Source organism: Trichosurus vulpecula, chromosome 7 (assembly GCF_011100635.1).
Source record: "Trichosurus vulpecula isolate mTriVul1 chromosome 7, mTriVul1.pri, whole genome shotgun sequence".
NCBI classification, from domain to species: domain Eukaryota; kingdom Metazoa; phylum Chordata; class Mammalia; order Diprotodontia; family Phalangeridae; genus Trichosurus; species Trichosurus vulpecula.
Window position 1 is genome coordinate 196,920,403 of NC_050579.1, and position 12,996 is coordinate 196,933,398.

The 12,996-nt window shown below is 38.8% G+C and overlaps 1 protein-coding gene across 1 annotated transcript; it reads left to right on the forward strand.

The window, feature by feature from the left end:
- The first annotated feature begins 831 nt into the window (after positions 1–831).
- On the forward strand, positions 832–1,791 carry LOC118857760 (olfactory receptor 13G1-like). Its single transcript, XM_036768286.1, has one exon. It carries the CDS (start codon positions 832–834, stop codon positions 1,789–1,791), a length of 960 nt encoding a protein of 319 aa, XP_036624181.1.
- Positions 1,792–12,996: the final 11,205 nt, after the last annotated feature.

A 12,996-nucleotide genomic window follows, 5' to 3' on the forward strand; every position in this document is an offset into this window, starting at 1 on the left:
CTTTCACCTAATAACCTTTGAACCAGAATCTCCTACACAGAGCATTCGTATTCTAACTCCAAGCCTTGGCTCATACAGATCCCCCCTACAACTATCCAAATCCTGATCATCCTTTAATTCAAGGTCCAGTTCAAGCTTCACCTCTTCTGTGTGTCCTTCATTCTAAACATCCCCTGCATGCACCAATCTCTTCCTCCTCTGAATGTTTTCATCAGCATTGTGTAGTAGAAGACATTTGAATTAAAAGAAATTTAAACCCCCAAAGACGTGGATTTGTTGTGTGAATTCAGAAAGTTCAATGGATGTCTATGAACTTCTATGTCTGTGAATTTCCTCATTTGTAAAATGGAAATAATTACCTCAAAAAGTTATTATGACAAATCAGAATAGGTAAAATATTTTGTAATCATAATTTGCTATGTAAATGTACTTTATTATAGCATTCATTTGGGTGCTTAATTGTCTTGTTTTCCCCTGTTGCATAACTTTTTCTATGAGTGTGTTGTCTCTGCAAATATATCAGATTATCACCTCTTAGAGAAGGGACATGTTCCTTGGTACTCCCCTTCCTCTTATGCCTCCATTGCACCTATAACAACATTATGCATATAGAATGTCCTCAAGATAGGCTTAATAAAAAATGTGGGAGAATAAAAGATGATATAAAATATGCGTTCCAAGGTGGCATTCTTGAAAGGACATCGTATGATCTAGAATAAAAAAAGAAGTGTTAAAGTACTTATTGAACTGACTTGAACTGAATCTAGCTCATTATTCTTTTGACTTCTTTTCAAGGCCAATCTTTAGTTTATTGGAATGAAGAACCAGTCGATGGAAATAGAATTTATACTGGTAGGAATCTCCAGTCTGCCAGAGCTACGCCTGTTTCTGTTAGTGTCCTTCCTATGCATCTATGTAACTGCTCTAGTGGGAAACTCTCTCATCTTCTTCACCATCTATGCCAGTCAACAGCTTCACACACCCATGTACTTCCTTTTGGGCAACTTGTCTGTCATTGACCTCTTGTGTACATCTACGATTGTTCCCAAGATGTTAGCCAACCTTTTTTCTCAGAGGGCTGTCATTTCATTTGCAGGCTGCATGGCCCAGATGTATATGTTCACATGGGCCTTAGTCTCAGAGGCTCTTCTTTTGGCCCTCATGGCATTTGACCGCTATGCTGCCATTTGCCACCCCCTCCATTACCCAATGGTCATGAGTAGTCGTGTCTGCCTTGGGATGGCAGGAAGCATCTGGGCCATTGGTATAAGCAACTCAGCAGTCCATACTAGCTTGGCAGTCCCCTTGTCCTTCTGCAAATCCCTCATTATTGACCATTTCTTCTGTGAGCTGCCACCCATACTGAAGCTGTCATGCTCTGATACCCATCTCAATGAAGCTCTAGCTTTCTGTGCAGATGTGATATTTGGGGTGGGGAGTTGTTCCCTTATCCTGGTTTCTTATGGATGTATTATTGGGACAATTCTGAGGATTCGCTCCTCTGAAGGCAAGAAGAAAGCCTTTTCCACCTGTTCTTCTCACCTTACTGTGGTCTCCCTCTATTATTCCACTGTAATTTATACCTACATCCGCCCAACCTCCAACCTCTCTTTGGGAAGGGACAAAATCATCACTGCCCTCTACTCTGTCATTATCCCTGTGTTCAACCCAATTATTTATTCCTTCAGGAATAGAGAAGTGAAAGGAGCCCTGCAGAAGCTGTTGGGATGGACTTCCTGCCTTTCCCCAGGCAGAACTTCATCATTTAGTCTAAAAAATCCTCCATCTTAGCTCTGACTCAGAGCTTTAGCAGAGGCTAAATGGCCACTTTTCAAGGATATGATAGAAGGCATTCATGTTTCAGGTAGGAGTTGGACTAGCTATTGTCTGGGTTTTTTTAAGTTCTAAGATTCTATAACTTTTGAAGTAGGTGCCAGTCAGGTCAAAGAAATGCATGTTTAATGGTGGGATTTCAGGGAGTATTTCAGAAAGTTTAACAGAAATATCTGGGGGAGGACAAGAAACATTCCTAAACTCATTAAATGGCATCACAAAGGCAACCACTTTTCTGCCATACCCTCTTGACTCATAAAGTAATGAATATGTCTAATTTTACAATTATACCAGTTAGGAATACTGTTTTGACATGCTTGTCTTATCAATGAGGGGCATTTCATATATATATGCATATATATGTACATAAACATATACACATGTACATACATACACATATATACACATACACACACATATATATATATACACACACACAGATATATATATATATATATATATTATATATATGTAAAATTTGCTTAGATGGGGAAACAATACTACTAATTATGCATTTTCTTTTGGTAATCTGTACAACATATCTTAGAATCCAAAGAGTATTTCAGGTAAGCTACAACACATGTTGGGGACAGGAACATTCTTTTGACTCCCATCCCCTGATTAGGGAGTGTTCATTGAACATTTGAACAGTGAACATTGAACATTCAATTGAACATTGATATTTGGGATGGAGGATGGCATATTTAGTCTATTATTTTACATGATGGTATCTCCAGCATCTGGTACCTGCATGATATCATGTATCTAGTACCTGTATCATGTTATATAGCTTATCCGGGGTCCTATTATTTAGTAGTAGTAAAGCTTGTTGATTTAAATATGTATCCATTTGGTTGGCCAGAACAAAGAGGATAGGATCTGACCTCTTCTCATGTCCTTGAGAGCATAACATGTGTTAATTATTGACATAACATGGAGCCTGAGAAGAAGAATCCTTTGGGAACGGACCAAATATCAACGAGACATATGGTCTGGATTAGGCAATGCTACTCTTATGGACACTTTTTCTATTGAGAAAGAATAGAGTTGAATAGCAAAGCAGAGTTGATCACTCAACTTTCAGTGTAATCCCAAATGATGCAGAGTTCTCCCAGTTAGACAAGCCTGCTGAGTACATCAGAGTGAAGAATCTTGGAGCCTAGGGGGTGACTGTATGTGTGATGGGGCTTGAATAACGCTATATCTCCATGCCCATGCTCTATTAAATGATTAAAGTCTTCTTGTCAGTTAGCTTATTTTTTCCTATTTCCTCTTCTCCCACCACGAAGTCCCAACTTTTGCACAAATGCAGAACAAATTGGTTATCTAGACTAAGAAGTACAGCATTCCAAACCCTTGGTCATTCTCAGTCATGCTGTCAGGCATGGAGAGAGGGGAACGAAGGGAAGAGAGGTTGGCAGTAGTTGTTCATATGCATGCTTCTCTTAAATGGCCCAGCTAAGCCTATTGGCAAAGGGACAATGTCAGGGACGTTGTAGAGGAATAAGACTAATGCTGTAGTCCAGGCATTCTGTGTGACAGACCATGGATAGAGACTGATGGCCAGAGGAAAGGGGATGTATTAACTTTTCCCCCTGTCATTCTAGCAGTGGTCAGCAACACTTCTCAAGTATCATCTATCAAAGTCTTGCCTTGTTGGAGTTAGGTGTTGGAGAAGGAAAGGAAGGCATAGCAGGGGTAGTTGTTTCTCACCACAATATGCCCATGCATATTGTAACAGTAATTATGATGATGATGATAAGAACAATAACCACTGTTTATGGGGCAATTAGGGTTTGCAAAGCACTCCATACACATTATCTCATTTGATCTTCACATCAGCATTTTGAGATAGGTATTATTATCTCCATTTGAAAGATAGGAGCAGCTAGGTGGTACAGTGGCTAGAGTGCTGGGACTGGAGTCAGAAAGACTCATCTCACTGAGTTTAAATCTGTTCTCAGGTACTTACTAGTTGTGTGACCTTGGGTAAGTCACTCAACCTTGTTTGTCTCAGTTTCCTTATCTGTAAAGTGAGATGGAGAAGGAAATATCAAAATGCTCTAGTACCATTGTCATGAAAACTGCAGATTGGGTCAAGAAAAATCAGACATGACTGAAATGATTGAATAGCAACCATTTGACCAATAAGGAACATGACTGAATGAAATTCATTTACTTGAATACAAGCATCTGAGGCAGGATCTGAATTTGTGTCTTCCTAACTCCTTTCTAGCACTCAATGCACTACACCCCCCGCCTCCTTTTTCAGAATCTTCACTCCATTTTTAGCAGAACATCCTATGTGCCATGCAATGACTTGCATTCACCTATTTTAGTTTTATGAATTATCTCAGTTTACCTTATTCATCACCTACTTCATTGTCTTTAGAATGATTCTAAAACAGAAGATTGATTTGGTAAACTCAATCATATAGTTTCTCTCATTTGGTACAGACCTGTGATTGGTGCAACACTTTGCCTGTGACAAACTTTTAGAGAACTTCCCGGGGCACAGAGAGGTTAAGTGACTTGCTAAGGGTCACACAGCTAGTCTGTGTCAGAGATAGGACATGAACTCAGGTCTCCCTGGTTTCAAGGCCAATTTTCTATTATGCCATGCTACCATTAGTTACTTTAATTAATGGATGAGAAATCAATCAATCAAATGGGCAGTTTAACTTAGCCAGTAGATTAGCCTAACAGAACTCTGTTCTAGGTGAGCAGAGAATGATCTTTCAAAAATGCGGAGTTAAGGGAACACCTTTTTGACTAGAGATAACAAGAATTCATGATAGGTTTAGGAAAGTTATATGACTAGTAATTTTCCATATTTGTATGATGTCTTGTAGTTACAAAGGATATTCACATATATTAATTCATTTGACCTACACAATAACTCAATGAAGTTGCTAGGAAAAGATATTAATCCCCATTTTATAAGAGAGGATATGGAAACTCAGTAAATTCCAGTGACTTTACATCATCTTAAAGCTAGTAACTGACAATGATAGGACTAAAATCTAACTAGTCCTTACTCTAAGACCTTCCATTAGGCTGGCTCCTTCTATTGTTAGACAGTAGTAAGGTATTGTAGCCAGTAACTGTTCTAAACTAAAAACCACAAGCATTAGAAGTAAATGCAGGTGATTTCATAGATGTTCTAAGCTGTCCTCCTTCCTTGTTGCAGATATTTACTGCACTTGACAATGTTTAAGTCTTGCACAGTTGAACACAACCAAAATCTAACTAATATATGTATATATTTTAAGTGCCCAGTAATGTTAATAGCCTTCCACTAGATGTTCAACTGGGTGATTTGCACGTGTACTTATGAGCAGAAATACTGGATAAATACTGTGCTGTTTATGGCTCTCAGAGAATCAGTACTCTCTTATCATTCAGTTCCATTTCTCTTGCCAAGGTAGCATTACCTTGGTGTCAAGAGATGAGTGAATTTGTGGACCCAACCAATTGGAATTTAGCTCTGATCCCCAATCCATTGATTGGAAATCTCATTTTTTAAACTTGTTGCATTTTCATGAAGCACTGGCCTAGTTGAATTGGGTCTTCCTAGATGCAAACATACATTCTTTCATGCTTTAACATCCACTTTTAGCAAAATATTGCTAAGCAAATAAATGGCGTATAGGAAGTAGAGAACAATTCATAATAAATGTATAAAATACTTGCCAAGTGACCATGCATTTGCTTATCTCCTAACCTTTGAAAACCCCTCATACATAGGGTTGATATAAACCCATCAATATTTTAGATCCTATTTCTACAGTTCCAGAAAGTGTAAGGGTTGATTCTTCCCATGAACTGGTAAACTTGAATAATAATATAGTTCCCCTGGGAGTTTTCTTCATACTTCTTATATAATAGCTCATCAAATTCTGAGGCCAAAACTTTAGCGGAATTATGGATGTGCGATGCATGGTAAAATAATTCACTTGGGGTCTGGATAGATTCAGAAGGCAGAAACTTTCCTCAATCCTGGGTTGTTCTGTCCATAGAGGAAAATATTTTCTGCTCACAGGTAGCTCATTAGTAATGGAACAGGGAAGATGGACCATATGGCCAGTCTTAGCATATAATTGGGAGTTTTTTAAGTGAAAGAAACAGAATCAGATTTTTTTAAGGACTCCACACAATTTTGCATCTGTGTGGAGTATGAATTGGAGAAGAAGTTATTAGATGCAGGAAGACCAGGTAGCAGGATATTTGAGTACTGCAGGTGAGAGGTGACAGGGCATTGAACTATGGTAGTGACTTGTGTGATGGGAGAGATGGGAAAGGTCTTGAAGCAGAATCAACAAATCAGTGTTATCTATTGACACAGAGGTTCTTTGTCTAGGCATGTATTCCATGGAAGCAAAAGATAGAAAGACCATATATACACAACAATATTTATAGCAGCCCTTTCTGTGGTAGCAAGGAATTCTAAAGCATGTATGTGTTCAATTGTGGAATGGTTAAAATTTTTTTGTAAATGAGTATAATGGCCTATTACTACACCATAAGAAATTATGACCATGAAGCATGAGAAGATATGTTAGGATGTGATACAGAGTGAAGAAAACAGAACCAGGAAAACCATGTACAATTACGGAAGTGTAAATTGAAACAATAAACAAAATTGAACCAAGTACTATGTAATTATAATGACTACTCTTTGTCTTCATAGAAGACCTGTAAAACAAATGGCTGGCTTCCATTTTTTCCCAGAGTTTTGCAAGCATTATAGAATGTTGCTTATATTAGTACGTATTATAATATTACATACATTACATTATATTATTACATATTACATTATTACATACATTGTCCTTGATGATATGTTGGTTCTCCTGAATTTCTTTTTCTTCTTAAAATCTTTGCTACTCATGATTGCTCACTGGGCAACTGAGGGTGTTAGTACATATTCAGACACTATGGTAAACATATCAAAGTACGTAGAGAAAGGACATCCTTTACCACTTGCCTGAAGGATCCAGGAAATGAAAGAGAGAAATAGGTAGTCCTTGCCAATTTCCTGTGAATCACTGAGAAAAGAAAGAAAGTGTGTGATGTCTGGGGTACCCAGTAGAATATGAATTCTAGAAACAGAAGAAATGTATAAACATCTCATCCAGAGGGACTAAAGTAGTTGAATATTTCATGAACTCATGTCCCCAAATATTCCAGAGATGATATAGGACAAATCTTCATGTGCTTTCAGGATAGAATCTGACTTTGTTGGGGTCCAGAGGAAGGCATCTCTGTCCAATGCATACAGAATTCCTAGAAATAATTTATCTCTGGGTTTTCCAGAATTTTTAGTCTATGGTGTAGTAATAGTAATACATCTATGTAAAGATTTAGCGGGTAAGGGATATAGGATATTGTCTAATTGGAGTCACAGTGATGTTGCTGGATCTCTTTCACAGTTGTTAGAGCAATATGACAGGAGCAGGCAGGAGAGGAAGGGTGTGTATGTGTGGGAGGGGGAGATGGAGAGGGAAAGAAGAGGAGGAGGGATAGAAAGATAGACATCTTTATTTCAGAATGATACTTTGGAGCCATAAATGACTTTGCAGTCTACCAAAGGCAATCTCATGAGCTCTCTTCCTCCTGTTCAATTCTTAGCTCAATTCATTGTCCATTTATTGTAAGTATAGAGAGCTTTATTCAAATTTGGCCTCTGCGATCTCCCTCTCTCTCTCTCTCTCTCTCTCTCTCTCGGGTTTATGGGAGCCTGTCTGCTTCCTTATTATATCAGGATATGTAGATTATTCTTTTTTTAAATTTTTTGTATTTTGATTTTATTTAATCTTTTTTATTAGCACATCATTATGACTCAATATTTTTTTCTTTTCCAGTATTGATTTCCACAAGATTTTGAGTTATAAATTTTCTCCCCGTTTCTATCCTCCCCCACTCCAAATGGCGTGCATTCTGATAGCCCCATTCCCCAGTCAGCCCCCACTTCTGTCACCCCACTCCCCACCCCAATCCACTTTCCTCTTACTTTCTTGTAGGGCAAGATAGATTTCTATGCTCCATTGCCTGTATATCTTATTTTCTCAGTTGCATGAAAACAACTTTTTTTTTAACATCTGCTTTTAAAACTTTGAGTTCCAAATTCTCTCCCCTCTTCCCTTCCCACCCACCCTTTCTAAGAAGGCAAGCAATTCAATATAGGCCACACATGTATCATTTTGTAAAACACTTCCACTATACTCATGTTGTGAAAGACTAACTATATTTCCTTCCATCCTATCCTGTCCCCCTTTACTCAGTTTTCTCCCCTTACACTGTCCCCTTTCAAAGTGTTTGCTTTTGATTAGCTCCTCCCCCTATCTGCCCTCCCTTCTATCATCCCCCCTTTTTTATCCCCTTCCCCCTACTTTTCTATGGGGTAAGATACCCAATTAGTGTGTATGTTATTCCCTCCTCAAGTCAAATCTGATGAGAGCAAGATTCACTCATTCCCCCTCACCTGCCCCCTCTTCCCTTCCAAAAGAACTGCTTTTTCTTGCCACTTTTATGTGAGATAATTTACCCCATTCTATCTCTCCCTTTCTCCCTCTCTCAATATATTCCTCTCTCATCCCTTAATTTGATTTTGTTTTTTAGGTATCAACCCTTCATATTCAACTCACCCTGTGCCCTCCATCTATATAGATGTATATTCCCTTCAACTACCCTAATACTGAGAACGGTCTCATGAATTATACACATCATGTTTCCATGTAGGAATGTAAACTAAACAGTTCAACTTTAGTAAGGCCCTTGTGATTTTTCTTTTTTTTTTACCTTTTCATACTTTTCTTGATTCTTGTGTTTGAAAGTCAAATTTTCTATTCAGCTTTTGTCTTTTCACTTGGAAATCTTAAAAGTCTTCTATCTTTTTTGAAAATCCATATTTTGCCTTGGAGCTGTGTAGGTGATTCCTGGTTTTAATCCAAACTCCTTTCACCTCCAGACTATTATATTCTAAGCCCTTAATCTCTTAATGTAGAAGCTGCTAGATCTTGTGTTATCCTGATTATGTTTCCACAATTCTCAAATTGTTTCTTTCTGGCTGCTTGCAGTATTTTCTCTTTGATATGGGAAGTCTGGAATTTGGTGACAATATTCCTAGGCATTTTCTTTTTGGGCTCTCTTTCAAGAGGTGATCAGTGGATTCTTTCAATTTCTATTTTACCCTCTAGCTCTAGAATATCAGGGCAGTTTTATTTGATAATTTTTTAAAAAAATTTTTTGGAGAGGGGAAGTCAGGGCAATTGGGTTTAAGTGACTTGCCCAACATCACACAGTTAGTAAGTGTGTCAAGTGTCTGAGGCTGGATTTGAACTCAGGTCCTCCTGACTTCAGGGCCAGTGTTCTACTCACAGTGCCACCTAGCTGCTCTACCTTGTTAATTTCTTGAAAGATGATATCTAAACATTCTTTTTGATCATGGCTTTCAGGTACTCCAATAATTTTTAAATTATCTCTCCTGGATCTGTTCTCCAGGTCAGTGGTCTTTCCAATGAGATATTTCACATTTTCTTCCATTTTTTCATTCCTTTGGCTCTGTTTTATAATTGACTTCCACTTGCTCCAATCTAATTTTTAAGGTAGTGTTTTCTTCAGTGGTCTTTTGAACCCCCTTTTCCATTTGACTAATTCTGTCTTTCAAGGCATTCTTCTCCCTATTGGCTTTGTGGAACTCTTTTGCCATTTGAGTTAGTCTATTTTTTAAGGTGTTGTTTTCTTCAGTATTTTTTGAATCTCCTTTAGCAAGTCATTGACTTGTTTTTCATGATTTTCTTGCATCACTCTCATTTCTCTTCCCAATTTTTCCTCTACCTCTCTAACTTGCTTTTCCAAATCCTTTTTGAGCTTTTCAATGGCCTGAGACCAATTCATATTTTTCTTGGAGGCTTTTGATGTAGGCTGACTTTTTCTGGCTATATGTTTTGATCTTCTTTGTCACCAAAGAAAGATTCCAAAATCTAAGTCTGTATCTGAGCCCATTTTCGTTGCCTCTTCATGTTCCCAGCCAACTACTTGACCCTTAAGTTTTTTTGACAGAGTATGACTGCTTGTAGAGTGGAGAATACTTTGTCCCAAGCTTTAGGGTCTGCGCTGCTGTTTTCAGAGCTACTTCTACACATCAAGCCCTGCCACACCAGTGCTCGTCCTCACCCAAGAACCACCAACCAGGATTGTGACCCAGATCCAAGGAGGCTCTGCACTCCCACTCTGATCTGCCACTTAATTCCTCCCACGGGGTGAGGCTGGGGCCAGAAGCAACCATAGCAGGAGCTCTGGAAGCAGCCGCAGAGCAGCACCACCTGTGCACCGGGGACTGGAGTGGACTGTGCACTCCTCTCACTCCATTCCAGCAGTTTTCCAATGACCTGGTCTGTTGTCTTTGGCATTTGAGCATTTAGAAGTCTTGTAATTGTTTTAGCTCAATGATTCAGGGCCCTATGTCCTGTTCCATGAACTCCTGCTCTGGTTGATCCTGGTGCAGTCCATGCTGGGCTGTGCTCTGCTCCCAGCTCCATGTGATAGACCCTTCCCAGCAACCATTCAGGCTGTCTTGGAGACCTGCTTCCCTCTGCTATTTCGTGGGTTCTGCAGCTCTAGAATTTGTTCAGAGCCATTTTTTACAGGTGTTTGGAGGGACCTGGGGGAGAGCTTAAGCAAGTCCCTGCTTTCTAGCTGCCATCTTGGCTCCAACCCCCCTTGATTAACTTCTTAAAGAAGTGGATTATTCTTATAAAAATATAACCCATGAGTTAGAGCTGGTGATCAGGGATGGTGGAGCTATCATTCACTCCAGAGTTTAGGGCTTAAGGAACTTGCTATCCCTGCCTTTTCATGGGAACGAGTATGGACTTCTAGACTGTGAATTTCCTTTTCAAGTGACTCACTCCCCAACCCTTCATGGAGGCATGGCTTTCTTTTCAAGCTCAGGATGGCTGTGTCACTGCGCTTCTAGGGAAATAGAAAATGACTATTGATTACTTCAACCCCTCCTGGAGATTTCTCTGTCTTGTTTCTCAGGAGACTGAGTATTGTTTTGTCTTTCCCCCAAATAAACTCTCACCTCTATTAAACATATGGCTCTCAAATTCCCAGATATTTTACACTGGTTTATGCAGTTCAGACTTGTAAACTTTCCAAAATATAGATTTCTTGCCCTTCCTGTTTCCTCCTTCTCTTTGCAACTGCAATGTTAGTGTTCATGTAAGCATACACATAGCAAAACACAACAAGGAGAAGAAAGAAAAAAATCCCTTTTAACACATAAGCATAGTCAATCTAAATGAATCCAAACTATGACCCTGTCAAAAGTATTAGTAAGCTAACTTCCATCTCCCATCCATCATAACTTTGTCACTATATACTTCATCTGAGTATAGTAATAATATACTTCATATGAGGTCTTCTGGAGCCTTTATTATTGCATTAATCAGAATTCTTATATATTTTAATGCTTTTTTGTCAGCATTGTTGTCCTTGTGAGAATTATTCTGTTTCTGCTTACTTCGTTGCATCAATTCATCCTACCCTGAAGAGAGGAAATTTTTGGTTCAGTGTTAATGAAATCTTCCTAACAATTAGAGCTATCTCAATGTGGAATGAACTGATTTGGTATATGACATATTTCACAGCACTGTAGGTCCTTGAGTGAAAGCTGGAAGTCCACTTGTCATGGTTGTTTTAGATAGAATTCTGGTTCGGGTACAAACTGGGTTAAATGAAGTCTGATATCCATGAGTACCAATGGAATTCTGATTCTATTTTAAATGTTGACATATAATCATAATCATGTACCTTATAGAAACCAAAATATTGTTCTTGTCATATACTTTATGAAGGTCCATACGTTAATGGTTTACTTTTGAGGGAGTGCTGTATATTGGACAGAGAGCTTGTCTTGAAATCAGGAAGTCATGTATTCAAGTCTTGTTTCTGACACATACTAGTTGTGTGTCCCTAGGCCAGTTACTGAAACTCTCACTTCCCCTGTTAACTCTCCAAGAATACGTTTGTAGAGTTTCCTCAATGGAGGTACCTAATACCAATAAAGTGATAGATTTGGACCAAAGAAAAAAATACACCCAAACTTTTGACTTAACGGTTATTTGCATAATATAATCTAATGGGGAAGTAATTTGACTTTGAAACAAAAAACTTCACTTTAGTCAAGACCGATATTTATTGGCTGTGTGAAGCCGAAAAAGAGCACTGATCCTTTTAGGGATTCAGTTTCCTTAACTATAAAATGATGGTAATTCTACCTTTATTCACCATTCCTTATGGTTATTGTAGGGGAATCAGATGTTACACTGTGAAAACACATTAGAAATTATAAAGGACTATAGAAATGTAAAGTAGTTATCATCTGAGTCACTTGTGTGAGTCTATATACATTAAAAATAATTTATTGGCATGATCCTGGTGCGCTCTCTCTCTCTCTCTCTTCCTCTCCCTCTCCCTCCCTCTCCCTCCCTCTCTCCCTCCTTCCCTTTCTCCTTTCCTCTCCCTCTCCTTTTTCCCTCCTTTATCTCTCCATCTTTTCTCTGTCTCCTCTCTATTGCCTCTCCTCCCCTCCCTGCTACATACAGTCATGGAAAATACTTTGGTATTAATCTCTTTGAAAACTATTTCCAGGCTATGAGCTTCCTGAGAGCAATCTTCATATCCCTATTCCTCAGGATGTAGACGACAGGGTTCAGAGTTGGGGGCAACATTGTATAGAACATGGATGAAAACAGGTCTAGAATTGAGTCAGATTTCTGGGATGGATTTAGATAAGCAATGATACTGGTTGTGAGAAAAATCATGAAAACAATGAAGTAGGGCAAGAAGCAGAGAAGGCTTTTGACCTACCCTCTGCGGTGGTAATCTTTAGAATAGTTGAGAACATGTGACCATAAAAAATAATTATGGAGATAGACCAGAGAATCTCTAAACCAACTCCAATAGCCAAAGTCACATCAACTGTAAGGTGTTTGTTTATCAGAACAGTAGATGCTGAGTAAGGAAAGGACATCACAGAAACACTGGTGGATCTCCTTGAAGCCACAGAATGGCAAAGTGAAAATACTAACTGAGAATAGGACTCCAAATAAATCTGCATTGAACCAGGAAACAGCTGCCATCTTCACATAAGCC